This window comes from Microcebus murinus, chromosome 14, assembly GCF_040939455.1.
Source record: "Microcebus murinus isolate Inina chromosome 14, M.murinus_Inina_mat1.0, whole genome shotgun sequence".
Taxonomy (NCBI): Eukaryota; Metazoa; Chordata; class Mammalia; order Primates; family Cheirogaleidae; genus Microcebus; species Microcebus murinus.
In genome coordinates, this window is record NC_134117.1 from 23,615,248 (window position 1) to 23,633,494 (window position 18,247).

Below are 18,247 nucleotides of genomic sequence, written 5' to 3' on the forward strand. Positions count from 1 at the left end.
CTTTGACCCCTTCTGTAGCACAACCGTAATAGCTGATGGTTTTCAAGTGGGTTTGGTTTAGTGACATCAGTTTAACTTTTGCTCTTAAAGGAAATATGCCCAGATCACTTTTAAAAAGAAATATTCAAGAATTGATATAGTCCACAAAGTTTTCTGGAACAGAACTGTGAGATGACGCTTTTTAAAAAGTCACTTTATAGGTAGGAGGCACAACTCAGCTACTTAGGGATGCACGTGGCTTTAGATTAAGTCATTTGAAGAAACATACATTTTAAATGCTAGCTGTTGGGAATATATGCCCCTTTAAAAGAATCAGGTTAGAAATGCTATTGCGAACAACAATTAGACCCTTGGTTCCTGTTTTAAAATTTTAAGGAATGTGGTCACTCCAGTTCTAATTATTCTCATTCAAGATGGAGATGTTGCCCAGTTTGACATAGAAATTATTGGGAGTTGAGAAAATATTAAGTGCTAGTTACAACTACAGAGCCACTTTATTATAACAGTACATTTATGTATATTCCTTTTTAGAGCAAGGACCACATGTTCACTTTGCTTTAATAAACTACACTTTTTCTATTACGTCCATGTAAGAGTGTCTTACTAGCCTAGATGACTCTCTAGGTCCAAAGATGGGGAAGGTAAAAACATACAGTTGGATTAATAATTCCACTACTAGTCACAGCTTTCTCTAGGACCACCAAAACATATCAAAGAGCAAGGATCCCACAAAAAGTCTGAAACCCAGAGCAAAGTGTTGCTTCTCTGTATGTCCTCCTTGTTAAGTCAGTGGTTCATGTGCAGGCACCTAAGATAGCTATGATTGGGCTTTTCAAAACACGAATTATGGGTTTCTCCCTGTTGCTAGTAGTTAAGGTGAACTTAAATGTATACTTTTCCTTTTTTTTTTTTTTTTTTAACCTGAGTTGTATACCATGAGTAGACAGATCTGCCATCTCTCTTGAGAATTTTTTCCTAGGTATTTTGAAAACTACTTATTTACAGGCTTTGTAGAACACACCCTCTTCTTGAGTGCTAGACTGAACTCCCAACCTTAGAGCATGAACTAACGGGGACCCTGGCCTACCTGGCAGTTGGTCAAAGGTACAGCAGACTCAGGTCCTGCTGGGTTTCGTCTGCAAGAGGAATCACCCAATATATTCACCTCTGCAAAGATAGTCAGTTAAAGCTCTGATCATGTACTTCAGAAAAGTTGTTCAAAGCCAAGTTCAGTGTTCTGTTTTAGACCTAAGATTTTTCTCTTACTATAGCATAGCTCTGCTGAGATCTAAAAAATAGGGCAAATCCTTCAAGCTACCTTTTCTAAGATGCTTTCAGAAGTGGTTTTTAATAGAACTATAATAAGTGAGTGCTACAAATCCTTAAGTCATGTTAGTATTGTTTTTAAGAAACCACTTATAAAAGCCACAAGTAGTTACATGGCAGATTTAAAAGTATTTTGCCCATGTTTAGATATTTCTAAATCAGATTTATTTATTCAAGAAATATTTTGTCAACAACTTTAAAGCCCAGCAATTTTTCCAAGGCTGCCTGGGCATTTTAAAATACTTTGCTTATTCACCACAAATAGCCTGAGACAAACAACTGCATATTTAAGTCTGTATTAGGGTAGAAACCTTGTCCACATTCCATGTTATGGAAACTACTTAATCTCTCTTTGACGGTGGGAAAAATGGTAACTATGATCCAGCTATTGCCATACAGTTAATGCTCCCAATTCCTCCCTTGGTTTAGTAGTTTAGGACTCAATACTTACATTTCTCATGACAATCTTTCTTGTTGACTAGGTCCATCCAGCTCTTCTTAAAGTTTTTCTTGAACTAGAACAATTTCAGATGATACACAACTTTGGGAGGCCTTCAGAATGAAATAATCTAGCATGGGTGCTACCTGAGCAACTGTGAAGATAGAAAATGTGTACTAAAGGAATGGGGATGATGTGCACATGTACGGCAGAAAGCAGAACCAGGTGACTTCTAGCGACCCATACTGTCCCATTATACACCTCCACTAACGAGAAAGTAGCATGTCACACTGTTCTCTCACTGCTTAGTATCTAGAAATAGCAGAAAGCAAGTTATCTAAAAAGAGAGCACACTTGTTTAGAAAATGAACAAAACAGCTTTTCTATTCTTTAACCTGGATTTCTCAACCATTTTCCCTACCCCCTGACACATCTTCGTCCCAAGACTATAACAGTATGACTTGTTCCAGCAAAGGCTAGTAATTTCAAAACTAAAACACACAGTTAAGTCCCTCTGTAGAGCTTTAACACAAAAAAGTACTCCAATTGAACATAGAATATTTCATCTCGCACTTGCTGCCTGTATTACTTTAAGTCTAATGAATCTATGTTTTCCAATTTAAAACAAAATAATCAGTTTTGAGTCTGGTCCCTTTATGTTTCTTCACACAAAACAAGATGCCTTTTCTCCATTTTATTAGTAGAGTAAGAGTGGATTAGATAGATTAGTTCATGAATCAAATTAGGTCCAAATGCTCTGATCTCCCATTGAGCTATTCCCAAAGCCATATCTGGCCAGGGATGTAGACAAGGCCCGAAGAGTCTGGACTGAGATAAACCTCCCCACACAAAGTGGAGCCTGAGCAGCTGAGCATACATTCTTGCCATGAAAGACAGCAATAGTCCCTCCAAGTCTCAAGTTCCTGAGATACTTGGAAAGAGGTTTTGCCAAGCAAACCTTCCCCACACTGAAAAGTATATTAAATGTCCGGTCTTTTTTGAGAGAATGTTCTCACCAGAGGTAATGTTTGACTTATGAGTGCGGGCATTTTGTAGGAAATAATTGCATTTTTTGATCCATTGCCCTCAAGGATGTAGCAGAATCGTGGTAGGAAAGCTGGCTTGATCTAAAACTTCCTGTCCTGTTTTAGCCTGTTTGAATATTTCACAATCAATACCTTAAAAGGAAAGCACTTTAAAGAAGTCGGGCAACTGATTCCCCCTTAGAAACTTACATTCTCAGGCCTTACAATCATCCATCAGGGAGGTGGCATGGCATCAGAAAGTCACAGAGAAAAGGGCCCTATAACCATCCCTTTGGACTTCCTGAAAATAGCACAGATGTAAGGCCCTTGGAGGGAAAATGATGAAACCACCATACAAAGAAAGCAAAAGAGTTTATTAGCCATCTAATATAATTCAACTTTTTGGCTCTCATAAGGAATTAATCTCATTATAAAATTTATTTACCTTCAAAAAGTATAAAACAAGTTTCCATAAATCAACTCCAGGCTATAAAAAGGTCATTCAGTCACTTTCTCTACAAGACCCTCTGACATACTTGTTTCCTCAGAAGTGCCGAGTTGAGGGGCTGTGGGGAGCACAGTTATGTGAAACCAACCCCAGAGCACATCACAGTAGAGCTGAGAAATGAACTGGCACATGTGTACTCAGGATGCAGAAGGAAAGCTTAGGCAAAATCTCATCTTAACAGGAGGGAAAAAATGCCTCCATTTTCCTTGGGTCATTTCCTGATTTGAGCTCAGGACTCACCTAGACAAAGTGAGTAAAGCAGCAGTTGGGAGTGAATGTGTTGCAGTGATTTCCTTCCCTAGCTCTGCTTTCTGCCCTGCTTAAGGGAAGCAAGCAGGCTCCCAAAACACAGCTCCACTGCGATGTGGACAGACAGCATTCTACTTTCAGGAGCTTGGAAGGTGGAGTAGTGGTTAGGGCAGGGTCTCAAAGCCAGCTTGTCAGCATCTCTTCACTGAAACGTCTCCATCCACAGGACAAGCGTAAGCAAAGTTGACCGCAGATGCATGGTTAAATAAATCTGGTGGGGACTATAAAGGACCAGTCAAGGGGCTCAATTCTCAGAGTATGATCCTCTTTGGAATGTAAAATAGAGATTAAGAGTGGGGGAAAAAAGGATTCTAAAAAGGTACAATCTAGGAATGTATCACAGAGAGGCACTGAAGCTGCCCCAGAAGATATTCAGGGTCTGCTCACATAAGCAAGGAGGGTAAGAAAGAATAGAAGACTTATAACGGTGATAGAAGAGGATGTGGACCATACCACTGGATTACTGGGGAATGTGAGATGCAGACTGAATCCTAAAGAACATCTGAATATACCTCTGACACTCAGGCTGAGTGTGTCCAACCTGAGGGCGACTCATCTATATGCCTCCTCCAACCTTCCTCCCAGGCTTAACATAGCAGAGGACCTACAAAGTCATTCTTGTCTTCACAAGCCAATTGAGAGGCCTGAATGAGGCCTTTGGTCTTGCCTAGGAAAAACCGGCTCAGCTGAACTGGTTGTTGTTAATGACTCAGCAGCCAACATCTGGGTAATTTAACTGGATACTCGGAGTGTCTTTATCTACAGAGTAACTGATGAGGGGACACCCCTCTTCCTAGAATTGGCTGTACCAGGTTATAACTTGAAGGCACAGAACTAGCACCCACTTCTAACACAAAACTTTGCAGCATCTATCCAAAGGAGATGCCCTGCTGAGATCCAGTCGCAGCTTTCTTGTCAGTAAAGCCAGCAGCTAGAACTGGACAGGGTGGTGGGTTCAGCCAGGCTAACACGATGGCGTGGTTGGTGTTGCATAGATGTAAGGGGAAAGAGGGAACACACATCTGCTGGAAGGGTGAACAGAAAATCATCATTTATCTAAATAGAATAGAAATAAACAAAACCTTTTTAAAACAATCACAAAATTTACAAATAAATTGGTACAAAATAAATAGGAGATTGTAAATCTACAACATTTGAATTATAAAATGCATTCATTATGACAATCAGCTCATGAAACCTATACATGTCATTTGTGCTTATTTAGGTTTATGTACACAGCTCTGAATACTGTGTTCAGAAAACTTCACTGCTTAAATGCATGAAATGTACACTATGATACAGTGAGCCAAGGCTAAGGAGAATAAAATTCAGACACAAAGCAGGGTCTTATTTGAGGGCCAAGGCAATGTTGGCACTGGCCCTCAAAACCAAGAAAAGGCATATTAAGAGCCCAGGTGGGCAGGCAGCTTCCATGGTCCAGAAAGATGGATTCTGCAATCCAAGGTAAGAAGTAGAGGCCTTCATTGTTTTGGTGCCAGGCAACTGACCTGGCTTGGGAGGGCGGAGGTAAGGAAGGAGGCTATACTGTACTACTACAAAGGGGAAGAGAGCCAGTGACCAAGAAACCACCTCCGAATTATTTCATGGAGGTACTTGAGAGGCCTTGACACAAAAGGAGGAGACCTGCCTCCATCCTCATTCCAAACACTGGTCATCGGGAGGAGAGGTGCACCCAATTAAAGGGGCCTGGGGTGCTAGAGCCAACATGAGAGCCATAACCTGCTTACCAAAAAAAAAAAAAAAAAAAAAAAGCCAAAAACACCACTCCCCTCTCACCCAACTTAAAGGACAACAGAACCCTAAGAGCCATGGATGAAGGGCTTCAAAACATCTTATTTTAGTCACAGATGATGTACTAACAGTAGAGGCATATGTACATAATAAATATTATAAAATAAAGCATATACATTTATGGATTTAAAGGATTCCAGAAACAAGAAAAGTCAATGGATTGATAACACTCCACCTTCACAGTAGACGTCAGATATGGGGAGTAATGAATCAGAAGCTAGGCTGGGGCTCTCTAGGGAATGAGACTCCCAAGACCTCATTCTTCCCCACTTCCCTCTGCTCTGGGAGCCTGAAACACTAGCTGTTTATAGTCAAGGAGCCTGAGCCTCCAACGAAAAGGGCAGGCACCCAAACCCCACAAGGCCCACTTGATAGTTCTCTGCAGGGTTAATCTGAAGAGGAATCTGGCTCCAAAAGAATCACTTCCTAGGTGAATCCTCATAGATCAGACATGGGCACATGCCAGAGGGGACCCTTCCAAGAGAGGCAAGATAATACTCCCAAGTCATTTTTCTAATTTGTTCATGGTCCCAATGGGTATTAAAACTTGAAAACACTGTGTATTCACTCAAGTCTGTCTTACAGTATGTGTTGGATCTGTGTACGTAAAAACCTTTGCATATAAACACCTAGAACTTTAGTCTCTTGCCACTAGAACCTTTGTTCCCATGTTGCTTTAAGTATAACCTGGTATTTCCCATCAAAAGATGTTGAAAACGACTGTATTTAAGATGATGTCAGTGGCTCTAGCACACAGAGAGAAGAGAGTCAAGCAGAGATCTAAGAAGCAAAGGGCTCCAGCCCAAGATGGTGGGAGGAAAGCTGCTCCCTACTCCACAGTTGCTGTGAACTGTCATCTCCTCTTCCTGTCCTTAGGGCTGGCCAGGGAATCTGGAATATGAATCTTCTGATGGGAAAGAAGGTGGGCAGAAGGAAAACCAGCAAGTAAGCATTGACTGCAGGCAGAAAGCTTGCAAATGCTAGAGGAAGAAGGCCCATTTGTCACAGCCTTGAGGGACAGTATTGTCAGCAAGCTCTGCCTTGGTGCACCATTGACCCCTCAAATGGAGGCAAAAGAACCCAGACTTAGAAGTCTCTGAACTCTTGTCTCTTCTCAGTCCACTCCAATACAAATATGAAAAAGATTTGCAAGTTGCCCTGAGGTGTAAAAATCCACTGAGTAGGTTCATTGATAAATGTATAATCAGAAAAGTTTCTGAATTCCCAAATCACTTTCATAGTCAACTCTCTAAATCCCTTCCAATTCTGGGCTAACCTCCAACTCACCCAGATGCTTTGCTGGACAAAAGCACCCCTAGCCCAGAGCCCAGAATGAAACTAAACCTGGCCCAGAACAAAAGCCTGTTTCCTCAGTAATAAAGTGAGCACTAGGCACCTTGGGAGCCTCCCAGACCCTAACCTGCCAGCTCAGCTTTGTGTTTCTCCTCAACCCTTGGCAAGAAAAGGCCATCTGTGGGATCAAAAGCTGAGAGGGGAGTTGTTCCTGCTACCCACACCAGTGGGGATTCTTGGGTCATGCAATGCAATGTACAAAGCCAGCCCTCCCTGGCCTGCTCTTGCTTGGAGCCCCAGGAAACAAGGTGAGCACCTTCCTATGCCAACCCAGAGGAGTCACCTGCCAGGGGTTACCCCTGGAGAACAGTGGGTTAAACTCGGTCACCCAGGAGACCTAACCTTCCTGGGCCCAGGCAAGGCAAGGATGGCCACAAATCCCTGGCTGGCCTTCGTATGACGACAGAGAGTTGGTTGTGTTTTTACCAGCAAGAACACAGGCTTAATCACCCAGGGCAGGCCTACTTGGGTCTGCTCCTCAACTTAAAGAGAAAATTTGAGGGCAGAAGTACACGGTCCCAGCTTAGCTCAAATTCCTATTGCTCCATTTCTTAGGGAAAATGCATTTCTATTTGTATCTACTACTATTTTCCTAGACTTGGAAAAGATGGTCCTTTAGTTGTATGGTACTGAGGACAGCACAGGTAAATGTATTCACAGTTAATGTTCCATATTAGTGTGAAGGTCTCCATTCAAAGTTTGCACAAAGTTCCTTGAAATAATATTAGAAGATGGTAAGATGCCCTACCCCCTTGCACTTGGGGAAGCCAACCATGTTCCTTGGGCTCTGAACTCTGCAGGGCGTGAGGTGAGGAAGGAAGAAAGAAAAGAGTTAAATGTGGTGCCTTTTCAAATTCAAATTATTTAAGAACCAAAGTTTAAGCCAGTTGATTAGCACCCCAATATCTGTGTACAAATCTTAAAATTGTGTTTTCCCCAGAGTTTAAGTATGTGATTTTGGACTTGCCTGATGAATACGGAACGAGCAACGAAGAGAGGGAACCTCTAAGATCATAGGAAAAAAGCCCCCCCATTTACAAAGACAGTGTTTTGGGAACATCTGGATGCTAGAAACCCAGTTCCAGTGTGGCCTGGTGGTACCAGTGGCTGCTCAGGAGCAGGTGGGGTCCTGTCCCACCCACAGAGGACAAGGCCCTCAGGTGCAACAGGGCCCCACCAGGATTCACATCTCGGGGGCCTGTGTCTGGTCCACCTAACCCACTCCCTACCATGCCTAAAAAGACGGCAGCCATGGGAGAGGACAAGCCAGCTGCAAGTACTAAGGAGCAGCCACTGACAGCGAGATCTCAACCATGTGATGGCCTTTCTCTGCCTGACCCACCCTGGCTTTGCAGAGATGGACGACACAGGCCTTCCAAGTCAAGGTAACTTTCCTGCTGCCCCAGACGGGCAAGGAGCCAGTATTTCTCCTTCCGCGGCCTAAGGTCAGTTTCCAGAGGGAACGTGGGGCCTGAAGAGGAATCTGGTCGCTCAGGCTCGAGTGTCGTTTGAAGGGTGTTAAGCTCTCCCCCAAAGCAGCCTTAGCTTTCATCCCGTCAGGGGCCTGGCAGAAATTATTTTGGATTCCCTGTTGTTATAAAATGGTGTGAGTAATCAGAGGTAAAGAGTAGTTAACAGAAAACGAATACCAGCTTGGCGGGCTAAAATGTCATCCTCTGGGAGCCCCACTGAGGAGCCACCCCACCAGCTCTGTTATGAGATACTTCACAAGAAACCTTCCCAGTGAGCAGGTCAGACAGAGTAAGACATCTGGTTCTCTGTGGAGGCAGGAAGGGAGCAGCTGGTGTCCACCTCCCGGACTCACAGTTCCTAGGATTTAGAAAGGGACAGCAGGGCCCTGAGAGAGCCCCAATACTTCACTCCGACTCCAGAGGCTCCTTCCAGTAAAGGCATCCCCGAGGCAGATCGCATGGAGCGCGCACCTGGGCCAGGACAGGGTGGCAGGGCAGAGCTCCTGAAGGCCAGGGCACTGGTTGGGGGAGAAACCCTCCACCAGCAAGGCTCAGGTTTCACTTTGTTACAGGAATTCTCATTTTTACACTGGTCACACTGCCTCTGTGCTCAGCTAGATGCAGCTTAGGAAATGGACTTTTTAATTCAGGTGGTTCTGTTTGCAAAAGGAGATATTCAGTGTGGGGTTCCACTAACATCAAGCTACATGGTCCCCATCATCCCAAGGGGGCAGGTTGGGTGCCAATAGTAAGCCACTCGGCCCCCTTAGGGGGCACTGCCGTAACCTTCTACCAAGTGAAACCAGTGTTTCCTGCACTAAGGGACATGGCACCTTCTGAGGAAGATGCTCCAGGTCTGACATCCCAGAAGAAATAGCAAGCCAAGCGTGCATGCGACACCAGAGCCACCACACTGCTCCCCAGGAGGCTGCCCCAGCATGTTGCCACCTATTCCCAACCAAGCTCCCTGCCCCACCCTGGGGCGAAGAGACTTCCTACCTGCAGGAGGGAGAAGAGAACTGCTACTTAGCCCTGGGGTCCCCTTCCCGCAGGAAGTCCAAGCGCAGCACAGGCTCCTTGCTGCTGGCTGGACGCAGCAGGTACCGACAATCCTATACGGACACACGGTCAGTGTGAGTTCATCTCAGTGTATGAACACCGCCAACAAAATGCACATATCCCTCGGGCTAACAAAACACAGATACGCTCATTAAGAATTCGGTCACTCAAATACCTCCTGACATTAATTTCACTACACATGATGAATTTGGTATTAAAATAAGACAAAGACACACACAAAATGGCCACAACACACATTTGGTTTCTGAATCCCTGTTTGGGGCCAAACTGACCCTGGCTGTACAGGCAGCCTCTCTGGCATGGGCCGCATCTGAGGCGAGAGGCACGGAGGCCCTCGGGCAGGGGACACAGAGGGGAAGAGGGACTGTTGGCTCCCTGGAAGGAGCGGCAGGGGCTGGCAATCCCCAAAGTTCCCTCCTTTAAAAACACAGGTCTAGAAATGCCTTCTCAGGACAGAGGACAGCTGGCAGCTCCGACCCCTTCTCTGATAATGACATCTGTCCCAGTGGGAAGGAGGAGCCTGAACTCCACATCACATGTTTACTGAAAAGCCCTGTGGAAGATTTCCATTTGGCATCTGTGTAGCAGCATCTCGGGTTTACAAGAGCAGGGAGGTGGGTGACACGCTCTGTACGCTTGGGCGCTGGGTGGGGGATGCCGGATGAAGTCGAGGTGCCTTTTGCCAATGATAAACCATGAGCTTAAAATTCATTAACATTCATTCTGGTGATAGAAATTCCTTAGGGTGGGAGCAAACTCACATTCCCAAGCAAATGTTAAACCTTCCTGAGGGCAAGGGGCACAGTTAAACATTAAATTCTCAAAACAACAGGGAGTGCTCAGAGAGGTGGACCGACCCGCAGGTCCCTCTGCAGGCCACACCCCACAGTGACGACAGACTTGGCAGGTTCTGCAGTAACATGGTTTTCTTCATTCATCCATCAGGTTCGACAGTGACACCCACGGGGGCACAGAGGAAGGGTGCCCCTCCCCAGAGGGCCAAGGAAGGCCATTCAAGGAGCAAGTCCCTCCTATTAGGGTCACATCATGGGATCACAGCAGAGTTCAGACAGAACCACCTAAAACTCTGCAAAAGACACTTTTAAAAAACATGATCTCTTGAAAAAATAAATCGCAACAATTTTCAACTTCATGCAAACCGAGGGAGGAGGAGAGTGAATAATGATAAAAGGTACCGCTGAAAAAATAAACATGATTCTATTTGGGCGGAAGAAATTCATCTCCAAAATCTTGGACGCCATGCCCCAGCTGTCAGCTTCACATCTCTGCTTTCCATTCCTCCCCTCACCGTCCTCCTCTGAGGTGCCCGGGAAGGGGACAAAGTCTTTGGTCTCAGGACGTTGCAGGGTGCAGCATGGCGTACGAGCTCACACCGATGGAAGTCACGGTCGGACGGGGCCCAGGGGCCTCAGGGGTGAAGGGGCGGGCGGCGTGGCGCCCCTAGATGGCGCCTTCACTGTGCAGGCTGTGGTTGGCCTTACTGTGCGTCACACAGTTTTGTTCGTTGAGCAGGTTGGCCGTCTCGTCCGGCAACCCGTCATGCAGCTCCGTAAGAGTCAATTCGATTTTAGTGTTTTCACTGTCTGAAGACTGAGGGGTTTTGTCCATCCGGGATGCCATCAAGGCATTTTGGTATTGCTGTCTTGAGATCTGGGGCCAGAAGGCGGCACAGAAAACAAACCAAGATAACGCTTATTTTTAGGTTCTCTTGTCTCCACATCGTATCACACATCAAATCCCCCGAAAGGCCCGTAGCTGTTTCTCTAGGAGAAAATCATCCTTGAGTGCAAAGTGAGCCACTTTTTATCATTTATTTATATATGAATATGAATATAAATATAAATATATATATGGAGGGGTCTTGCTCTGTCACTCAGACTGGAGTACAGTGTCACTATCACAGCTCACTGTAACCTCAAACCTCTGGGCTCAAGTGATCCTCCTGCCTCAGCCTCCTGATAGCTGGGACTATAAGCCACACCACCACGCCTGGCTAAGGTTTCTGGGTGGTTTTTTTTTTTTTTTTTTTTTAAGAGACAGGGTCTTGCTGTGTTGCCCAGGTTGATCTTGAACTTCTGGGCTCAAGTGATCCTCCCTCCTGGGCCTCCCAAAGTGCTGAGATTACACGTGTAAGCCACCACACCAGCCTGAGACACTGTATTTAAAGTTCAAGTTGACTCTGGTGAACAAGTCAGTTCTTACTGATGTAACTTGCTTCCAAATTTTGTCTCCAGATTTCACAGAGACTAGAAAATAGAGATTGGCTTCTATCAGCGAAAGCTGGCTTGTTCTCCTGAAGTCATCTTTATTTCAGACCAAGAGAAGAACCCCAACTCCAGGACAGAAGATAAGAGGAGGTGGAGCCATCCTCAGCAACTCTTCTGAGTGTCTTGACCTCAGCCCTCCCTCCCAGGAAGTCACTAGGGTCACAAGTGCATGAAAGCTCCTTGAAGACAGTCTACCGTTTCTCCCCATCTCCAGTTCCCATTCCCGGAAAGAACTCTTTGACAGAACCAGGGAGATAAATGTTCTCCCCAGTCTGAGTCTTGGGCACAACAGACGGAGGTGGGACTTGTGGCTGGGAATTGAAGGCAGGGCACCCCAAGGTGACAGAGGGAGTGCTCACAGAGGGACCAGGGAGCCAAACAATCTGCTGTGGCAGGTGACATCAAGCTGTGGGGTCGGCCAAGCCACCCTTTCCTCCCTCACCTTAACAAACTGAAGATCCGAAAGGGCTCGCACTGAGTAGTCGGGGATGTAGACTTGAAGGAACGAAGAATTGAGCTGGTTGTTGCTGCTCCCCAGTGTCGGTGTCACTGCGTCAATCCGGTCACTTCGACTGAGAGAGTCTGAGTGGTTCAAGCCACATGGGCGAGGAGGTGACTTATTTTCACCTGGAAAAGGAGGAAAAACCCAACTGTTTATGTGAAGTGGGTATAGCCAATAAGGTCAGTTCTTTACTTTCCAGATGAAAATCACAACTACCGGCCAGCCCCATCAGCTCACACCACGGCCGAGGCGCGCGGGCTTCTCTGCGGGGCAGGCTGGCCCCACCGCGGTGACAGGCACAAGCCTCCCAAGTGTCTGACGGCAGAGGCCTGTGGCTGCACACCTTGTGAGGAAACTGAGTGCTGTGAAATGCACACGGGGCTGGGCAGAGGCCCAAGCACAGAAGCTGCTTGACCCCAAACTCGGGCTGTGAGGAGGTGGCACTTCGTCACTGTGCCCGAGCAAACACAAAGGACCCTGGGGCACGTTCATACACCGGTCTGTGTTGTGAAGGGATCAGCACGCTTCTCTCTGCTCATACTATACCCCTAGCCAAACTATCACATTTATATCTGACCCCAACAGGAACCCCCCATCAGCCTGAGGATTTCTCAGGAAGACAAGAACACTAGGAGACACCAAACCCTTCAGAAGTCTGACCAAGTTACATCAGGTACAAGGGTTTCTTCAGTGAGATCTTGACAGCACTCTCTCATTAAAACAGAAAGGAGATGCGGGCGAGTCTAAGTGTTATTGCTCTTACAGGGAAGTTGACTGCAGCTTCTAGCGTACATTTTACTAGAAACAAAACCCACCTCCTTGCCAAAGCTGCTTCCAGTTTTTGCTTTGATAACCAGCTCTGTCGCACAGAGCATAATGTCACAGAATAGGAGGGGACCATCTGGTCAACGTGTCCCTGACAGAGGCTCCCACAGAGGAGCCAGCCCTCGGCTAGTCCTGACCGTCAGCTACAGGAAGGTCTGTCACCACGCCCAAAGTCTGCCTCCCTAACTCCAAATGACAGTCTCACTTCTGCTCTTCTGTAACCTTCATGCCTCTGCTAACTGAAGTTTGAAAGAGTCCTCAAGAGTCCGAGGAGAGTTATGTTCTCCCTAAGTCTCTTCCATTCCAGGCCAAATACCTCGCTGCTCCTCACCTCATGTTTGACTAACCCTCACTCCATCACTGTCTTACACTCCATTTGGTAAATGTTTTAAAAATTAGAAAATTTCCCAATATAAGCTCTATGAAGACACTGCTCTAAGTGACGATACCAGCCATTTAGTCCAACCCTGAACAACTGAGGGTCCTGGGAATTTAACCATGTCAATGGAATCTTTCTTACATTATTAAATGAAAAAAAAAAAAACGGGCACCCTTTAAAGTTTTTTGTTTTTTTAAGAGATGGGGTCTTATTCTGTTGCATGGACTGAAGTTCAGTGGCCTGATCATAGCTCATAGCTATTTTGCCCAGGTTGGTCTCGAACTCCTGAGCTAAAGTGGTCCCTGCTCCTGCCTCAGCCTACTGAGAAGCTGGGACTGCAGGTGTGCGCCACCACGCTCGGCTAATTTTTATTTTATTTATTTTTTAGAGATGGGGTCTTGCTATGTTGCCCAGGCTGGTCTAAAGATTTTTTAAGATTAGGAAACAAAAAGAAGTCAGATGGAGCCAAATCAGGACTTTAAGATGGACCTAATGATTTTCCATTGAAACTCACAAAATTGCCCTTGTGTGATGAGAGGCATGAGCAGGAGAATTGGTGGAAAAGCTCTTTGGTAAAGCTTTCCTGAGTGTTTTTCTGCTAAAGCTTTAGCTTACATTCTCAAAACACTCTCATAATAAGCAGATGTTACTGTTTTTTGGCCCTCCAGAAAGTCAACAAACAAAATGCCTTGAGTATCCCCAAAAAACTGCTGCCATGACCTTGGCTCTTGACTGGTCCATTTCTGCTTTGACTGGCCCACTTCCACCTCTTGGTAGCCATTGCTTTGATTGTGCTTTGTCTTCAGAATCATACTGGCAAAGCCATGTTTCATCTCTTATTTCAGTTCTTTGAATAAATGCTTCAGGTTCTTGACCCCACGTGTGTAACGTTCCCATCGAAAGCTCCGCTCTTGTCTGCAGCCAACCTGTGTGCAGCGGTTCGGGCACCGAGTGGACAGTTTGCTCAACTTCAATTTTCCAGTCAGAATTGTGTAAGCTAAACCAATTGAGATGTCTGTGGTGTTGGCTATTGTTTGTGCTGTTTAATTGTTGGTCTTCTTCAATTAAGGCATGAACATGATTAACTTTTTCCTTGAAAATTGTTGTGGTCGATCTGCTGCAGCCTTTGTCTTCAACATTGCCTCAGCCCCTCTTAAAATGAGTCATCCATTTGTAAACCGGTTTCTCTGGGGGCACAATCCTCATAAACTTCAATGACTTCACCATTCTTCCACCCAAGCTGCACCATAAATTTGATGTTTCTTCTTACTTCAAATTTTAGCAGAATTTAGGGGTTTTCAAACTGATGTCTTATCCTTCTTAGTGCCTCAAACTATTAACAGATCCTGTCAGTGATCCTTTTCTCTAGAGCTGCTTTCTCCATGAGCCTTCATGCTTAGCCCCAGAGCTCATTCTTAACTGGATCTGGCTGCAAAGGAGTTCCTTAATCTCATGGCCTCATTGTCATTTGATTCACTCGATCAGAACTGAGGCAATTAGAACCATGAACAAAAGTAGCAGAGCCTTTGGCTCCTCTAAACATGTGGTGACACGGGTGCCCCCTCCGGCTCCGTGCAAGGTCCAGGTGCCAGGCTGGGGACTCCTACCTGCGCCCTGCTCTGGTCACAGCACCCAGGTCAGGGAGGGTAGCAGCTCCGCCCCCATGTTCAGGCCTCCCGCCATTGCCCGGTAAATGTCCTTCTTAAAGTAGGACACAGAACAAAATGTAAGTACTCCAGGAACCTTAGGTGATGAGTTTACTTTCTCCTAAAATTTTTATGTCACAACCTTCCCTACAAGTGTCACATCATGAACTAATCTTCCATTGTTAGTCAAAATTAAATCTGGAGTAGTTCCTCTCACTTCCACTCATCTTCTAAGAGAATAAGGCAAATTAATAATTTATCAGCTGTTTTATATTTAACAGAATGGAACTTTGAACACACAACCCAACTGCGATAAGCTTCTGACTCCTTGTCTGTAAAACGTGGATAATGGTACACGCCTCATGAGGTCTGACGGGGTAAACATGTATCATGTGTAAAGTGCTCGGCAGAGCCTCTGACACCCAGTGTGTGCCGGTGGGTGAGCCGGGTTGACACTTCGTGTTCTTTCATGGGAGCTTCCTCCCAGACCTGCCACCATGCACCTGCCCTCACGTGCGAGCCTTTCCACACTGCGGTAACTTCACCCAGAGTGACAGGTCGGTGAGTTCTTTGAAACAAGGGATCCCACTGTATCCCTGGGCTTCAGCCACAGTCTTATCACCATGTTCACAGATATCTTGGAAACGGCGTTTGTGTCTGTGTTAAAGCTGGCAGGTGTACATCTGAGGCTCATGCGGCACCTCCGAGTCTCCTGTTCTCCCAAGGAGGACTTTGGGGCAATTTCTCTGGTCTTCCAAAGCATCCAGACTCACAGGCGGCCTCCTCTCACCCATGGCCTCTGGTTTGGGCCAGGGGCCACAGCCTGTTTCCCAGGACCCTTCTAATAGTTCAACAGGCACCCAGTGTGATCAGGGAACTACACAACCCAGAGCTCAGTTCACTCCCAGAACCCCAACCTTTTTTTTTGAAACAGAGTTTTGCTCTATTCCTGGGCTGGAGTGCAGTGGTGTCATCATAGCTCACTGCAGCCTTGAACTCCTGGGCTCAAGTGATCAATCCTCCTGCCTCAGCTTCCCAAAGTGCTAGGATTACAGATGTGAGCCACCACACCCAGCCTCAAACACAATAATAATAATAGAGGTCTATGTCCTTTATCTAAAGCCCTTGGGGGCCAGGGATGTTTCAATTTTGGAAAGGTAGCATGGTCTACATCCCCCATATCGCACACGTGCCCAGCCATTCAGGGACAGCCCTTGCAATCAAACACATCAACCTACAGTCTGAAGGACGAGGAGCCATCCCAAGTAGAACAGAGACTGTGACGGCCAAGACCCAGGTCAGGTCATGGGCTTTGTTGCCAAATGTATGCACCAAAGCTTGATGACAATGATTATAGGGAAAATTTCCATTTTGATCCTTCTGCCTTCTCAGAATTGTTCTTTCAGCCTTCTGTCCCAGCTTATTTTATCCATCCTAGCTAGGAAGTCTTTCCCTGTGGCAGGAGGCTAGAAGATCCAATAAAGAAATAGTCCCAGCCTCCCTGGGAGCCAGCAGGGCTGGCTTTCCAGAAGCTGGAAATCACTGGTGTAGTTCAAGCCCCATTTATTAGATATCATATTACTGCAATGCCAGCATCCTCAAAGGCCTGGACCTATGAAATACACTTTTCTATTATTGGATCAGACAAAGCAGGCAGAGCTAGGAAATCTTTACGTTTTATAGAAAAAGCAAAATGCAAATGACATTTCTATGGGCTTCATCCAAATCATTCTACTTTAGCATCTGTGACTTTTCTTTTTAAAATTTTAATCAAATTAGGAGGTGCAAGTTGGATTACATGACACATATATATATATCATATAGTGGCAAAATCTGGGTTTTTTTTTTTTTTTTTTTGAGACAAAGTCTCACTTTATTGTCCAGGCTAGAGTGAGTGTCGTGGCGTCAGCCTAGCTCACAGCAACCTCAAACTCCTGGGCTTGAGTGATCCTTCTGCCTCAGCCTCCCGAGTAGCTGGGACTACAGGCATGCGCCACCATGCCCGGCTAATTTTTTTATATATATATCAGTTGGCCAATTAATTTCTTTCTATTTATAGTAGAGACGGGGTCTCGCTCTTGCTCAGGCTGGTTTTGAACTCCTGACCTTGAGCAATCCGCCCGCCTCGGCCTCCCAAGAGCTAGGATTACAGGCGTGAGCCACAGCACCCGGCCTAAAATCTGAGTTTTTGTACCCAGTTTACATTATACCCCATAAGTAATTTTTCATCCCTGTGACAGTTTTAAGAGGGAGCAGATGCAAGCAAATAAAATGGGATGAAAAAGTACAACATACATACACATGCATGTATATGGATACATGTGTATACACACATACATATACACATTTATGTGAATTCTGCCGCTAGTTTGATTCAAATAGCTCCCTGAATCAAATTGTACCCCAAACATCCCAAGCTTTTTAAGAGCAAAGATTTGTGGAAACAGCTTTTTTCTAAGTATTGCTTCTTTCATCAGATATCAGCATCTTAGAGTTTTGCTGAAACTGGATTATGAAATTTAAATTTCAGTCAGATTTAAAAATATAAGCTCTATGGAACAAAATAAATACAGAAAAGTTGTGTTACTAAATAGGAAAACCCAGCAATTTTAATTAAAGAAAGATTAAGGCTTTTCCTTTCTTTTTAATGGCTGGACATATTAGCCAGGCACGGCCAAATGCCCTGCAGGGACATGACCAGTGGCTGCTTAGGAATGTGCAGGGACACAGGGAGAGTAGGGGCCACCTGCCTAACAGATGGCAGAAATCCACACAGCTGTTCACCTGCATGTGGAAAGAGGACTCTACAACTGGAACGTTGTGGGCCTGTATGGATGGGGTATTTTTCTTGGTTACCAAGAAAAGTGCATTGTTTTTCAGGCTTTTAGCTGAATGTGTTCTACAGAAGCATCCTTGGGTTTAGAGGCCTTCAGGGCCTCTGCAAACTCCACGCACCATGACTTAGGTCAGAGCAAGAACTAAAAGCAGCCCCCTTTTGCTGACCTGAAAGTTCAAGGTCAGTGGTGCATGCAGGGAAGGCAGGGAACGCTAATGATCCATATCAGAACCACTCTCCCTCGCCATGTTTCACCACCACCGTGTTCCAGAACTCCCCACCAGTCTCCCACACTCTCTCTGCACCTGCTGTGGCTTATGCTTTCCTGGACAACTCGCTGTTAAGTCAGAGAACCTTAGGGTTTTAGCACTCGAAGGAAAACTGGACACAGCTATGTCCATATAAAAGCAGCAGACCCGGCCAGCCAGGCGGCTGTGGGTCTAGGGC

General features: G+C 45.6%; 1 protein-coding gene across 2 annotated transcripts in view; it reads right to left on the reverse strand.

Moving 5' to 3' along the window:
* Nucleotides 1-8,371: 8,371 nt before the first annotated feature.
* CNNM2 (cyclin and CBS domain divalent metal cation transport mediator 2) overlaps nucleotides 8,372-18,247 on the reverse strand; it is a 149,516-nt gene continuing 139,640 nt past the window's right edge. For both annotated transcript variants that reach the window (XM_012770265.3, XM_012770274.3), the window contains 2 exons: nucleotides 12,055-12,239; nucleotides 8,372-10,995 (listed from right to left, as the gene is read on the reverse strand). In XM_012770265.3, coding sequence (XP_012625719.1) covers nucleotides 10,786-10,995; nucleotides 12,055-12,239 — 395 coding nt within the window. In that variant the 3' untranslated portion in view covers nucleotides 8,372-10,785. The remainder of the gene's footprint in view (nucleotides 10,996-12,054; nucleotides 12,240-18,247) is intronic.